At 47.7% G+C, this 13,076-nt stretch overlaps 2 protein-coding genes across 5 annotated transcripts in view; one reads left to right on the forward strand and one right to left on the reverse strand.

The window, feature by feature from the left end:
- LPGAT1 (lysophosphatidylglycerol acyltransferase 1) overlaps positions 1-13,076 on the reverse strand; it is a 947,911-nt gene that overhangs the window by 381,576 nt on the left and 553,259 nt on the right. The gene's annotated exons all lie outside the window — the stretch shown is intronic.
- RCOR3 (REST corepressor 3) overlaps positions 7,986-13,076 on the forward strand; it is a 44,713-nt gene continuing 39,622 nt past the window's right edge. The window contains exons 1-3 of one of the 4 annotated variants that reach the window (XM_050951860.1): positions 8,232-8,250; positions 8,852-8,908; positions 9,691-9,750. Coding sequence is in view for 2 of the 4 variants with exons in the window: in XM_050951863.1 (XP_050807820.1) it covers positions 8,109-8,250; positions 8,852-8,908 (199 nt within the window). In the remaining 2 variants the exon portion in view is untranslated. Of the gene's footprint in view, positions 8,251-8,851; positions 8,909-9,690; positions 9,751-13,076 lie in introns of all 4 variants that reach the window. The other 3 variants (XR_007774154.1, XM_050951863.1, XM_050951859.1) reach the window with 3 other exon arrangements.

The following is a 13,076-nucleotide window of genomic DNA, read 5'->3' on the forward strand; positions in this document are numbered from 1 at the left end:
TTGTCCACCTATGATTTGCCTCTTGCCACCACTGCATGAAACAATTAACCTTTCCTTTAGCCAATTTAGTTTTACGTTCATAGATTCATAGATTCTAGGGTCAGAAGGGACCAATGTGATCATCTAGTCCGACCCCCTGCACAAAGCAGGCCACAGAACCCTACCCATCCACTTCTATAACACACCCCTAACCTATGCCTGAGTTATTGAAGTCTTCAAATTGTGGTTTGAAGACCTCAAGCTGCAGAGAATCCACCAGCAAGTGACCCATGCCCCATGCTGCAGGGGAAGGCGAAAAATACTAACCTGATATCGTCCCAGAATTATTTTTGAATTGCATTCAGGAAAATTTTTGCAAAATACTTGCAAGTTGAGAATTTCTCTTTTACAGCTCTTTAAGATGTCCACTCAGTCTTTGTTTTAAGATTTTAACAGTGACCACTGAGTTTTGGGATTACCCTGAGTTAGCCTAGACCATTTTTTCAGAAATTTACGGGAGTTTGGACCCTTTTTACAGGAGTTCGGACCCATCCTAAATACATAAAATGAGCCGGCGTTCATTTAGGGAACTGTCCCGACTTAGACGTCTGGTTACCAATACAGGAGGACTTTACACACCAATTACACAAGAAGGAAATTCAGATTCGTCAGAGCGATGCCCGCTGCAACACACAAAAGGAGCCCACAGGCTACTGCCTCAATTGCCCTTGCTTTCACACCAGGGGTTTTACCCAAAGTGCGGTGTGGCTGCGATTGTGCAGATTTCACTCACTCAGACCGCAGTGACAGGAACCCCTTGGTAGGCCGATCCCCAGACAGAGACGGCACCCAGACTCAAACACTCCACAAGAGGACGGATAGACACAGAGACAGGACAGTCCTCAGTCCGGACGAAACATAGAAATAATTACCTGACCAGATTCCTGATGTCAGATCCTGGGATCCCTACCAGAACAGAGTGGGAACCAACAGGTTCGATGGCGTAGACCTCACCGTGGCTGTGCGCCTTTCCGCTCTAGTGGAGGACCGCTCGGGCCAAATGCCCAGGTGCCGGCTACCATGGTCATCCTACAAAAACGGTCAGGAATCACACAGCCCCAGTGAAGTCGGCTGCCATCTCAGTGGGACCTCCAAATTGTCAAAGTTAGAATCAGGACTCACAATTTGTCAAACCACTCTGTTTTATTAGCGCAGCGCTCCGCCAATAACACCCAGATAATGTAAGTGGCCATGCAAGACCCAAACAGTCTTATTTATACAGATAAAAGAGCGGGAATTAGACAAAGGGACAAAGAAAGCAAAACAGTAAAATTCATCAGGGACATAGCATGCATATCCTATTTCCTTACTAACTTTTATCAATCTAAGGCTAATACTTCACCAATTGCCCCTAAATGGTGCAATTGTTCTATGTGAATGTCTGTATTCCTGACACCTGGATTGCAGCATTCCAACAGTTTTGCTTAAAGGTACAGAGAGCATTTCTTTAATCCTTTCTATTTTCACAATATAATTCATTCTACTTTCACAACAGAAAGGGGCCACGATCAGGACAACACTGCATTGCAGGGTAAAAGTGAAGGAGCTGTGGAACACCTACCAAAAGGCATGAAAGGCAAACCGCTGCTCCAGTGCTGTGCCCACGAGCTGTTGGTTCTACAAAGACCTGGATGAGATACTCGGTGGCAACCCCACCTTCACTGCAAAGGCCACTGTGGATACTTTGGTGGCTCATGTGCTAGTTAAGATTGGATCAAGCCAGAAGGAAATCTTGGACGAGGATGTGGAGGGGGACTCGGAGCAGAGGACAACCCAGTGGTCAGAGATGCATGCAGCTAGGAGCTCTTTTCTACCCTGGAGGCTAGCCAGTCACAGCTGTCGGATGTTGGCGAAGCGCAAACAGGAGAGGCCCCTGGTAAGTTGATTTGATTTTGGGAATCATTGAAGCAAGTTCTGGGGGCAGAAGGGTTGCAGAAAGCAGACTTGTGTCTATATGATGTTTTGTTTCTTGCCCCATTGACAGTAACTTTCCTGTGCCACTGTGCCATCACGCAGGGGGAGAGGAACAACAAACACACCACCATTGCTTCATACAGATGAGCTGCATAAAGGCCAGGGCAGAAGCCGCAGTCTTGGAGAAGATCCTCCCTTGATTCCCTGCTCACCCTCAGTGGTGAGATATCTTCCCTAATGGACACAGCCTGTGGAAAGTGTGGGGACAGGAATGATTATCAGGCCCCCCTGCAGTGCTGGCTCTCCTCAAGAGACACATGCAAGTGTACAGTAGGGTCTAGGAACACTGATTTACCCTACCCCTGCGGCTACTCACTGTTTTGGGGGTGGCTCATGTGTGCTTGCCCAGGGTCAGCCAGTTAGTGACAGGTATGTTTTAAATCACTGAATCAGTGTTTTGTGTGTTGCAAACAATACTGCTTCTGTAAAATGTTGTGTTTTGGCTTCACAGAGATGACCTTGGGAGCCCTCCCTCTTTGTTATCACTGGCTGAACGGCTGCGCAGAATTAGAAAAGTGGACACGAAGAACCAAGGAGGACTTTCTGCATGACGTTACGATGCACTCCGCAGCCGAAAAACAGGAATTGAAGGAGCGGTGGGACAGCAAGAAGAGGGACTGAAAGGAGAATGAAGTCACGGAGCAGCTGTTATACAGCATCAAGTGGACAAGCTCCAGGTGATACTAGCACTGCCAACCAAGCAGCTCTGTGCCCGCCCTCCCATGCAGCCGCTGTTTCAAAACTCTTTTCCACCCTCCCACCAGACACAGACAACACACTCTTATCAACCTCCTGGCTCCAGTCTGTACCCGTCCCATTCCACTCCTCCCTCCTCACAGTCCAGCCCTGCGCACTCCCAGTACCCACTGCACTCAACACCCATCCCTCTGCAGTATAGCCCTGCTGAAGTACAGTACCCACTGCACTGTATTCCAAAGGAGAAGGTTGGCTACAATCTCTGGCCATACACAAATCTTTAACAGTCCCGGGACCCCACCTCCTCCTGGAACCTTCCCTTCCCCCATCCCCATCAGTGCTGATGTGTTTTTTGACTCTCTCCTCCAGTTGGTGTTTTTATAACAAAAGTAGTGCTGGTTTGAAAGCAATCTTTATTCTATTAACTGAAAGCAAACAGAGCCCTGCAAAGCAACAGACAATTATCTTAAACCTTCATATTGCATCATCTACACCAATCACAATCAGCTTCTAGCATCACAAGCACTGCACTCCCAAGCATAGCAACAAATATTAGTGGCTTTCAGCTTTAAATCTCTGCCTCAAGGAATACCCGATCCTTATGGCCCTCCACTTCGCCCCTCTAATAGCCCTGTTCTCTGGCTGTTCAAATTCAGCCTCCAGGCGCTGAGCCTCAGCAGTCCAGCCCTGAGTGAAGCTTTCACCCTTGCCTTCACAAATATGTGTGTACAGCATGCAGCTATAAGCATAGGAATATTGTCATTGGCCAGGTCCAGCTTCCCATATAGGCAGCGCCAGGGGGCCTTTAGATGGTCAAATGATGGCTTTTAGATGGTCAAAAGCACACTCAACAGTCATTCTGCACTTTCTCAGCCTGTTGTTGAGTGGCTCCTTGCTGCTGTCAAGGTGTCCCATGTATAGCTTCATAAGCCATGGCATGAAGGGCTGTGGGGGGGGGGGGGGAGGAATCTCCCAGGATCACAATGGGCATTTCGACTTCCCCGACAGTGATCTTCTGGTTCGGGAAGAAAGTCTCTGCTTGCAGCTTCTTGAACAGGCCAGTGTTCCGAAAGATGTGTGCGTCATGCACCTTTCTGGACCAGCCTGCGACAGTGTCTGTGAAACACCCAACAGTTCGGGATCCATTCCTGCAGACTGAAGAGGCAGAGTGTGCAGTACACAAAACATTGAAAGATGGCATCAAATATGGACGAAAACACAGGGATTGCTGGGATGCAAAGCAATGCATCACAGGGCACTGGGCAAGGACCCAGGATGCCCTGCGACCCCTTCCACCTTCCAACAACTCTTAGTGGCAGAACAGATGTTCTGTGGGATAGCTGCCCAGAGTGCACAGCTCCGAATACTGCTGCAAGTGCCGCAAGTGTGAACGCTCTATCGTGCAGGCAACTAAGAGTGTGAATACACAACAGCGGTTTCCCTTCAGCGCTCTCTGAGCGGCACTGTAACTCTGCCAGTGTAGACATACCCTTAAAATCTCCATACCCTTATCCTCTGCCCTCTAGTGCAGCACATGGTGCAATCCTGCTTTCACATAAGTCAATGAGTTTTAATTTTGGTAGGAGCAGGCCCACTGGTCTGCATAGCTCTTACTATGGTGTGATCTGCACCCCAACTCTGTAGACTTTATCACCCTCTTAAATCCTATGCTCAGCTCATCTCAGTCTCTGTTGCCCTCCTACGAGGTGCTCTCCCCGCATGCCCAAACCCCAATTTAGCATTCCCTCCTGAACTCACTCATCCCCTTTGCAGAATTCTCCCCTTCTCAACCTGTGATCTATTCTTAACCCTTGGCTCCCTAGCTTTTCTCTCACCTTTGTCCAAGTCCTCTACCATCAGTCTCTGCTTAACTCCATACCCAGGGGTTCTCAAACTTCATTGCACCGTGACCCCCTTCTGACAACAAAAATTACTACACAACCCCAGGAGGAGGAACCAAAGTCTGAGCCCATCCCGAGTAGGGGGAGGCCAAAGCCTGAGCTATACTGCCCCTGAGCTGGGGGGCCAAAACCAAAAGGCTTCAGCCCCAAGCAGAGGACTTGTAACCTGAGCCCCACCACAGGGTTGAATCCCTCAGGCTTCAGCTTTGACCCCAGGCAGAGGGGCTCAGGCTTTGGTCCCAGGTAGTGGGGTTCAGGCTTTGGGCTCCAGCAAGTCTAACCCAGCCCTGGTGATCCCATTAAAATGGGGTTGCAACCACCTTTGGGGTCCCAAACCACAGTTTGAGACCCGCTGCCCTAGATGCGGGGATCTGTTTCCTCTAAAGCAAAACTCAACAGGCATCTAGACTATGTTTACTTGTGCAACTACTCACTTCACTGCTCCTCCCCTTCCTTCATCCTAGTCCTTCTGTGTCATACTTTGTGTTCCCATCATCTATTAGAGTTTTCTCCTGGCCCCATGCTGTGCAGAACTCATTCCCTGCAACCCTATGAAGATATCTTGCCTTCCACCTCAGCCCTGCTCAGCTGCCTCCACTTTGCAGAGCTCCTGGGGTAGCCTGTACTTTGAGCTAGAGGAGTAATTTCCAGCTCGAAGAAACATACCCGTGCTAGCTCTGATGAACCAGCAGGCTAAAAATAGAAGCGTACCTGTGGCAGCCCAGGGATACACAGGCTAGCTGCCCGAGTTCACACCTAGTGTCTTGGATGGGATCATATTCAGGCCTGCTAACCTCCCACCACTGCTAACACACTTCTATTTTTAGCATGCTGGCTGGATTAGAGCTAGCTGGGCATGTCTCTTGGAGCTCAAAATTATACTTTCAGCTCAAGGGACACCATATCTTGGATGCACCCCTGCAGGCCCTGATTAGGTTCCTGTTCTATGCAGCTTGGCCTTGCTTAGCTCACCACCCTGCTCAGCTCTCATCTACTCTGTGGCATTGCCCCACTGCTGTGTGCAACTCAGGCCCACTACCCTACTTTGTATGGAGGCCTTCTTCACCCGCTTTCTTCCCCCGCTCCCAGCACAACCCTTCCCATGCATACAGTATACAGCACTCCCCATAGGTGTTGAATCCACCAGTGCTAGAGCACCCACAGAAAAAAATAGTGAGTGCTCCTCCCTCCCAGCACCACCAGTTAGCCCTGGATCAGCTGTTCAGCGGCGAGGAGGTGCTGGTGGTGTGTGTGGAGTGTGCTCAGGGGAGGGGGCGGAATGGGGCAGGAAGAGGTGAGGCAGAAAGAGGTGGGCAGAGCAGGAGTCGATCACCCCTGGGAAAATGAGAAAGTCAGCACCTGTAGCACTCCCCTGCCACATCACAGCACAGCTCTCAGCCTGGATTTCTGCTCCCCTCCAGGGCACAGCTCACAGCCTGCAGCTCCCTTCCCCCCACCCCACCCCCAGGGCACAACTCACAGCCTGTAGCTCTGTGACAATGTGGTTCTGGGAGGACCCAACTGAGAGTGCCAATTCAGGATCAATTGCTCAAACAGGGCAGTCACAGCCTAAGGCTGGGGTCTTTCCATCTCTAAGGCAAACCAAACCAGCCAGACAAAAATGACTTCGGTTTCACCCCACTGGCCAACCATAAGTCACACAAGCAATTTCCTTAGACACTCCAGTCTCCCAGTATCACCACCAGTCCCACTCGTCCTGGGGAAGAATGGTTATGAAAACTCACACCCCAATAAAAGAAAACGGTTCTCTCAATCCCAAAGAATCAAGCCCCAGACCCAGGTCAATATACATCAGATCTTACCCACAAATCACGCTGGTGCCAATCCTTTAGAATCTAAAAGTTTATTCATAAAGGGAAAAAGGTAGAGATGAGAGCTAGAATTGGTTAAATGGAATTAATTACATACAGTAATCGCAAAGTTCTTAATTCAGGCTTGCAGCAGTGATGGAGTAAACTGCAGGTTCAAATCAAGTCTCTGGAGTACATCCCCAGCCGGGATGGGTCATCAGTCCCTTGTGTAGCGCTTCAGCTTGTAGCAAAGTCCCTCCAGAGGTAAGAAGCAGGATTGAAGACAAGATGGAGATGAGGCATCAGCCTTATATAGGCTCTCCCAGGTGTAAGAATACTTCTTTGTTCTTACTGTGGAAAATTACAGCAAAATGGAGTCTGTAGTCACATGGGCAAGTTCCTGTACATCCTGCTAAGTTACAAGGCGTATCTGCCTCCTCTCAATGGGTCAATTGTGTAGCTGATGGTCCTTAATGGGCCGTCAAGCAGGCTAGGAAGAGCTAACACCAACTTGTCTGGGATTTTCCCCAGAACTATAGCACAAGTTTGAAATACAGACAGTATAGAACCAATACTCTTAACTTTAACTACACTATGATACAGACATACAGACAGCATAATCATAACCAGCAACCCATAATCTGCTCTTAGACACCTTATATGACCCCCTTTACATAAGATTTGGTGCCACTACAAGACCTTGGTTACAAACCATGTTCTATATGGTCCCAGTTTATATCAATAACATCACAAGCCCCCCACACCCCCCAGACAGCTCACAGCCCGTAGCACCCCACCCCCCCAGATCACAGGTCTCAACCTGCATCACTCCCCCACGCACAACTCACAGCTCCCTTCCCCACTGGACACAGTACAGAGCCTGTAGCTCCCGTCCCAACCTCTGGGCACACCTCACAGCCTGTAGCTCCCCACACCCCCAGCACAGCTCAGAGCCAGTAGCCCCCCCGTACAGCTCTCAGCCTGCATCACTCACACTCTGCCCCGGGGGCACAGCTTGCAGCCCGTAGTTCCCCACCCACCACCGCTCACAGCCTGTAGCTCCCCCATTCCGGCCTCAGGGCACAGCTCGCAGCCTGTAGCTCCCCCCACACCCTCGGCACAGCTCAGAGCCAGTAACCCCCGCCCCCCCCCAAGGGCACAGCTCTCAGCCTGCATCACTCACACTCCCCCCCGGCACAGCTCGCAGCCTGTCGCTCCCCTCCAGCCCCAGCAGAGCTCCCCTCGGTGCGTGGCAGGGACCAGCTGCGACGCGACGCGCCCCTGCCGCCGCAGAGGCTGCTCTGGCGCTACGCTCATTGCTCGCTCCTTCCTCCGCCCCCCATCCTCGCGCGGCCAGAGACTAAATAGTTCCCACCTCCCAGCCGCAGGGAGAAGCGGCGGAAGCAGCTACTAGCCACGGCCACGAACCGCCGTGGCCGACCATAATCCTTCCGCCACTCCCCTGCCCCTCCTCCTCGGGATAGATCCGGCCGGGCCGACGCGGAGGGATTCCGGGCCGTGGGCTGCGTAGGGGCCGGGCCGGGCCGGGCCGGGCCAAGGTGGGGGGGAGAGTGTGAGGGGGCGGAGGCGCCGGCTGGAGCAGCAGGGGCGGGGAGGGGGCAACATGGCGGCTCCGTATTAACTTTCCCCCTCGTCAGGCAGCGCCGCCGCCGCTCCCCGCCCCGCCATGCCGGGCATGATGGAGAAGGGAGCCGAGTTCCTGGGGGGCAAGAGCCGGGCGGCCCCCAACGGCACCAAGAGCAGTAGCCCCGCCAACGGGCACTACTCGGAGCCGGAGAGCGGCGGCGGCGAGAGCGGCGACGAGCACGGTACGAGCCGCGGACTCCCTGCAGGGCCTAGCGGAGCGGGGCGAGGCTGCTCCGGGGGAGGGGGCGGGGCGCGGCGCAGCTCCGGGCACGAGCGCTGTAGTCTGCGCCGGCCAGCGCGGGAGACTGCGCATCTCGGACCTTTGCGCGCGTGCAGGTCGGCCGGCCGCGCGCGGTGCCTTGCCATGGCTCGCGTGTGCGCAGCGCACTAGGCGGCCAGCGCGTGCGCGCGCTGCACCGCACTGCCCATGTGGGGCTGGGGTGGAGGTGCGGTGCGCTGCGCTGCGCGAAGTGTCTGCGGCGGACCGCCAGGATTCCCGTAAATAACTCCCACCCTCACTAAGTAATAGACCTTCATCCGTGGGGGGAGGGGTTTCTTATTTTGCGTCGCTGTTGTAGGAGATGCGGTTGGAGGCTTTTTGAAGCGCAAGGGTCTCAGGCAGCAGCCCTTGAATTTGCAAGATTGTTGGTAGCCTCGGATTGAGTGCAGACCGCCTAGATCGCTGAATTTCCCAGTTTTCATTTAAATAGCAACCCCCTTCTCATCCTCCCGCCCTTTAAAGATAAAATCCCAGTAATGCATTTGTTTTCTCTTGCATCGCAGATGTAGGAATGCGGGTCGGAGCAGAATATCAAGCTCGAATCCCAGACTTTGATCCTGGTAAATAGCTTTTGTACTATAATGTGACATCTTGTTGCTGCTGTTTTGAGAACGGGGGGTTATATGATTTATAATAGAGAGGGATGCGTGTGTGTGTTTCACTTGAATACTGTGTGGGAGCATCCTATTTGCAAAGGTTAACGTGGATTTTTGGTTTTAGGCTTTGTGTTTGCTGTTTTATGTCAGTCACAGGAGCATTGCAGGGACAGCAGCTGTACTGTGACTGAGGGGGAGAAATGCATTGAGAGGGGGAAAGATGTGTTTAATTTACCAAGATTGGATGGCAGGGCTACAGACAAAGCATCAGTGTCTCTTCCCTCCCTCCTTCTTTTCCCCTCTCGCGCCCCCCCACCCCCCATCGTAGATAGGAGTTGCAGGTTACAAGAGGGAATGAAATTTTTTTTGCTTTATAATGCTCTTAATGTGACCTCTATGGGGTGGGGTGGGAGAACTTGCATCTTTGCAGAAACAGTGGATACCTTGTTCTAGCACCTCTAAAATGTAGACCCATTTTGCTGGGTTTTCAAGCACCTTGTTTTGTAAGGTGGAGTAGTTTCAATATCTGTACTGTTGCAGACTAGCTTCTCTTGCCCACACAGTGGGTAGGGGAAGAAAGGAATATTGGCTAGGCACGTACAGTCTGACATTCAGTCTTAATAAGCTGAACATCAGATGCTTATTTTGTGTACATTTATAGTAGAGTAATAATGTATTAAGCGCAATTATCAGACCTGCTGTGGTGGTCGCAGTGAAGCCTGTCTACTTTCCTGTTCTCCAAACAGGCTCCATTGGTGTCAGATGATTCCTGCCTGGAAGAGGATTGGGCCAGAGCTCCTCCCATGGTACCTCCCAAGTTGGAGCTTCTGTCGATGGGAACTAGTTGCCCTTAGCCTGCTTCTTGGGTTTGGAAGCAGTTTTGAAAATGATTTTGTCTTAGAAGTGGGTACATCGCTTAGGAATTTGGGGGATGTAAGGAGGTTTCCTCTGGAAACTAGTACCTTATTTCATACTTCAGGTTTCTGTTTGTATTAATAAATAGTGTTATGGTTAAAGCTTATCATGTTTACATTAGTAAGTCTAAACGTGTTTGCTTTAACAGGTAAAAATGATCACTCCTGACATGCAGTCTAGGCTTGTTCTGCCTGCAGGCCACCTAGAGAAGCAAAATGTTTAGCAATTGTTTTAATACTTTAAATAACTGGGTAGTGAAGAGAGAACATAGAACATTCAATTCTGCAATTAAAATTTTTCTTTTAAACACCATATATGTTATGGATACATACAGTAGAATTGAAATTACCAGCATAAAATTAATTTGTTTGTATTCAAGAGCTTATAATGGATGGGAGTCATTTTAGAAGTGATCTCTGAAAACAGTTTCTGTTGTGTAACTAGTGAAAAAACTAAATGTTACATATTTTTTAATTGTCTTTATAATCCAAAAATATAGCATTGCTTTTAGGATTGTGTGTACTCCTGCCTCTTATGCATAAGATCTAGAGGAAGGAACTTAAAAGATTATCCGCTTAACAAAAAATTTTGTATGTAGAAGTGTAATTCTCACTGTTTCTGAACTAGTAATGGAAATCTTTCTAAAATGTCTCCTGCATTGTCTTCTTGATACTAGTACTACAAAATTACAGTTCAACTTGGAATGACTGCTCCCATGAATTGTAAGAATAAACATCTACCACGTTAGTGAGGCTGGGTGTTAACGAAAGAGATGCTGCCTTGTAAATCTATCTGAACAATTGTTCTCCGTTCTGATCAGGTTTATGAGGCATCATTAGTTTGAAAGCCAGACATCATGCTGTAACAAAGCTGTGCATGTTGTGGAGTGGTCACTGTCTTTAAAAAGAGAAAAATCAACATTTTTGTTAATAGCAAATAAGATGACATACGTTTTGTAATGCCTGTTAAAGTTAAATGGTGTATCTATTTTTAAATATAACACTACAGCTTTAAAGCTAAATGTCTCTCCTGATGTCTTTGGTCTTGGCATTAAGATATCTCTTATGAAGAGTATACTGAGATATTAAATGTTCTAATTAGGTGCACTCCATTAGATTTTTAGGTAGGTAGCCATCAAATTGAAATTTAAAATTTCATTCTATTAAAACAGTGAGAAAAATCAGTGTCTGATTAAAACTGCCTATAAAGTCTAACGCCCAGTTTTGCCCTCTGATAGTTGTACATACAAAACAAATGGATTTTGAATGCATGTGTGAGCAGTGAATCCTCAGCTTCATTTGATCAAATTTAAAAAAATATTACATCGTTGAAATTATTTCTGTTGAGCGAGTAGCTATATTAAATGACAAAATATCTTAATTGTTAAAGTTGTGACACTCAGATAATGGTAAACTAGATGTTAAGTATTATAATTGCATGGACTCCATTTGATCTTAAGTAGTTGTCATAAAATTCAGAGTTAGTACTGATGCTGTCCTGCTGTTGTAGAACATGAAAAAGGGATTCTAGTTGAGAATAGAGCAGCATGAGGAGAGGTCAGTGTCAGACAATTTTTTTTTAAATGTTCACATCCTTAATGTTGAAATAATCTATTGTGTGACCAAAGAAAACTACATGTATATTATCGTTAAATAAAACAGCTGGAGAGACATAATGTAGTTGTCACTTTAACACCTAAGTTACACAAGAATACCTCTCTAATAGGAATAAGAGAAATGTATTGGATGGGAGAAACAGTTCTGACAAAATAACTGGCCTAAATTCTGAAATTAGGCAATTATTATCAAAATAAACCTTTTTGATTTTCTTCTGCCCAACTGAACCAGATTTTGTCATCTCCTGCTGGTTTGTCACTTGAACTACTCATTCCGTTTCCTATATCAGAGGGGTAGCTGTGTTAGTCTGGATCTGTAAAAGCAGCAAAGAATCCTATGGCACCTTATAGACTAACAGACGTTTTGGAACATGAGCTTTCATGGGTGAATACCCACTTCGTCAGATGCATGACGAAGTGGGTATTCACCCACGAAAGCTCATGCTCCAAAACGTCTGTTAGTCTATAAGGTGCCACAGGATTCTTTGCTGCTTTTTCTGTTTCCTATGTCTTCTAAAACTGAAGTCTCTTTGTCCTTGTCCTACCCACCCTCAATCCCATATCAAACAAGCCCCTATTTTTACTGATGTCCCACCGACACCATAGAAGTGTCAATATCATGAAGTTGGTTTCTTTTCTAAATCTCATGGGCCCTTGGGTTCCTGCAGGAAGAGAAGATAAAGAAATTGCTGTGTTGGAAGATGGGTCATTGTGTGACTCATGAGTCAATTGAATGTATTTCAAGGAAGAAAGGAGAGGACATGGGCAGCAGAGAAAGGTTTTGGTTGTATTTAGAATAGGGAGGGAGAAGGATGGTCCTGTGTCTGGCTTTTCTACTAAATCTGATAGATTTAGATTTATTTGGAGTTCAGCAAGGCTTACAACCTGAACTTGATCCATTTATTTTTGGAGCTTTCACAGGTGTGTCCAGAAGAGCCCCCTGTGGACTTTAAGATATTGCCTGTCTTTTAAGGCCCTTTTATGGGTCTATCTAAGTATTCATGGCCTTAATCACCCTTGTTTCAGAGATTCTCCTATATCAGAACTGCTCTTCTTATATTCTCCATTATATTCAGTACAAGCTCTTCAGAACAAGTTGTACTCAGCTTTTTTAAAATGTATTTCGTCTCACGTACTGTATCTTCCCCCCCATGTTCCTCTGCCAGTTTTTCCAGATATGCGTGCTTATTTATTTTTAAAATGTTCATTCTCCCTGTCTCTGAGTGAAAGACCCACCCAAGCCAAATAACCTGACTATGCTGAGAAATTGACTACATACGAAGTGCTGTTGAAGGCACAAAGTAAAATAGAAACAAATTTCTCTGCGCTTTCAGTTAGCTGTCTTCAGTGTATTTTTGAAGTTGACACATCCCTTTAATAGTATTATTCACTTCAAATCCAGGGTCTTCAGTTTTGTACCCATCATGTTTTCTAAGTGTGCCCCCCTGTGTGCCTAAGAAATTGCTATATTAACATTAATTCAAAATTAACAGGTGACATTCCAAATCTATAGTGGAATAACTTTAGCACAGCAACAAATTGGAGAACTGATGAATTAAAGGCCATCTTCAGTTGGATGGAATCTTATTTTTGAAGTACTAA

Source organism: Gopherus flavomarginatus, chromosome 4 (assembly GCF_025201925.1).
Source record: "Gopherus flavomarginatus isolate rGopFla2 chromosome 4, rGopFla2.mat.asm, whole genome shotgun sequence".
Lineage (NCBI taxonomy): Eukaryota > Metazoa > Chordata > Testudines > Testudinidae > Gopherus > Gopherus flavomarginatus.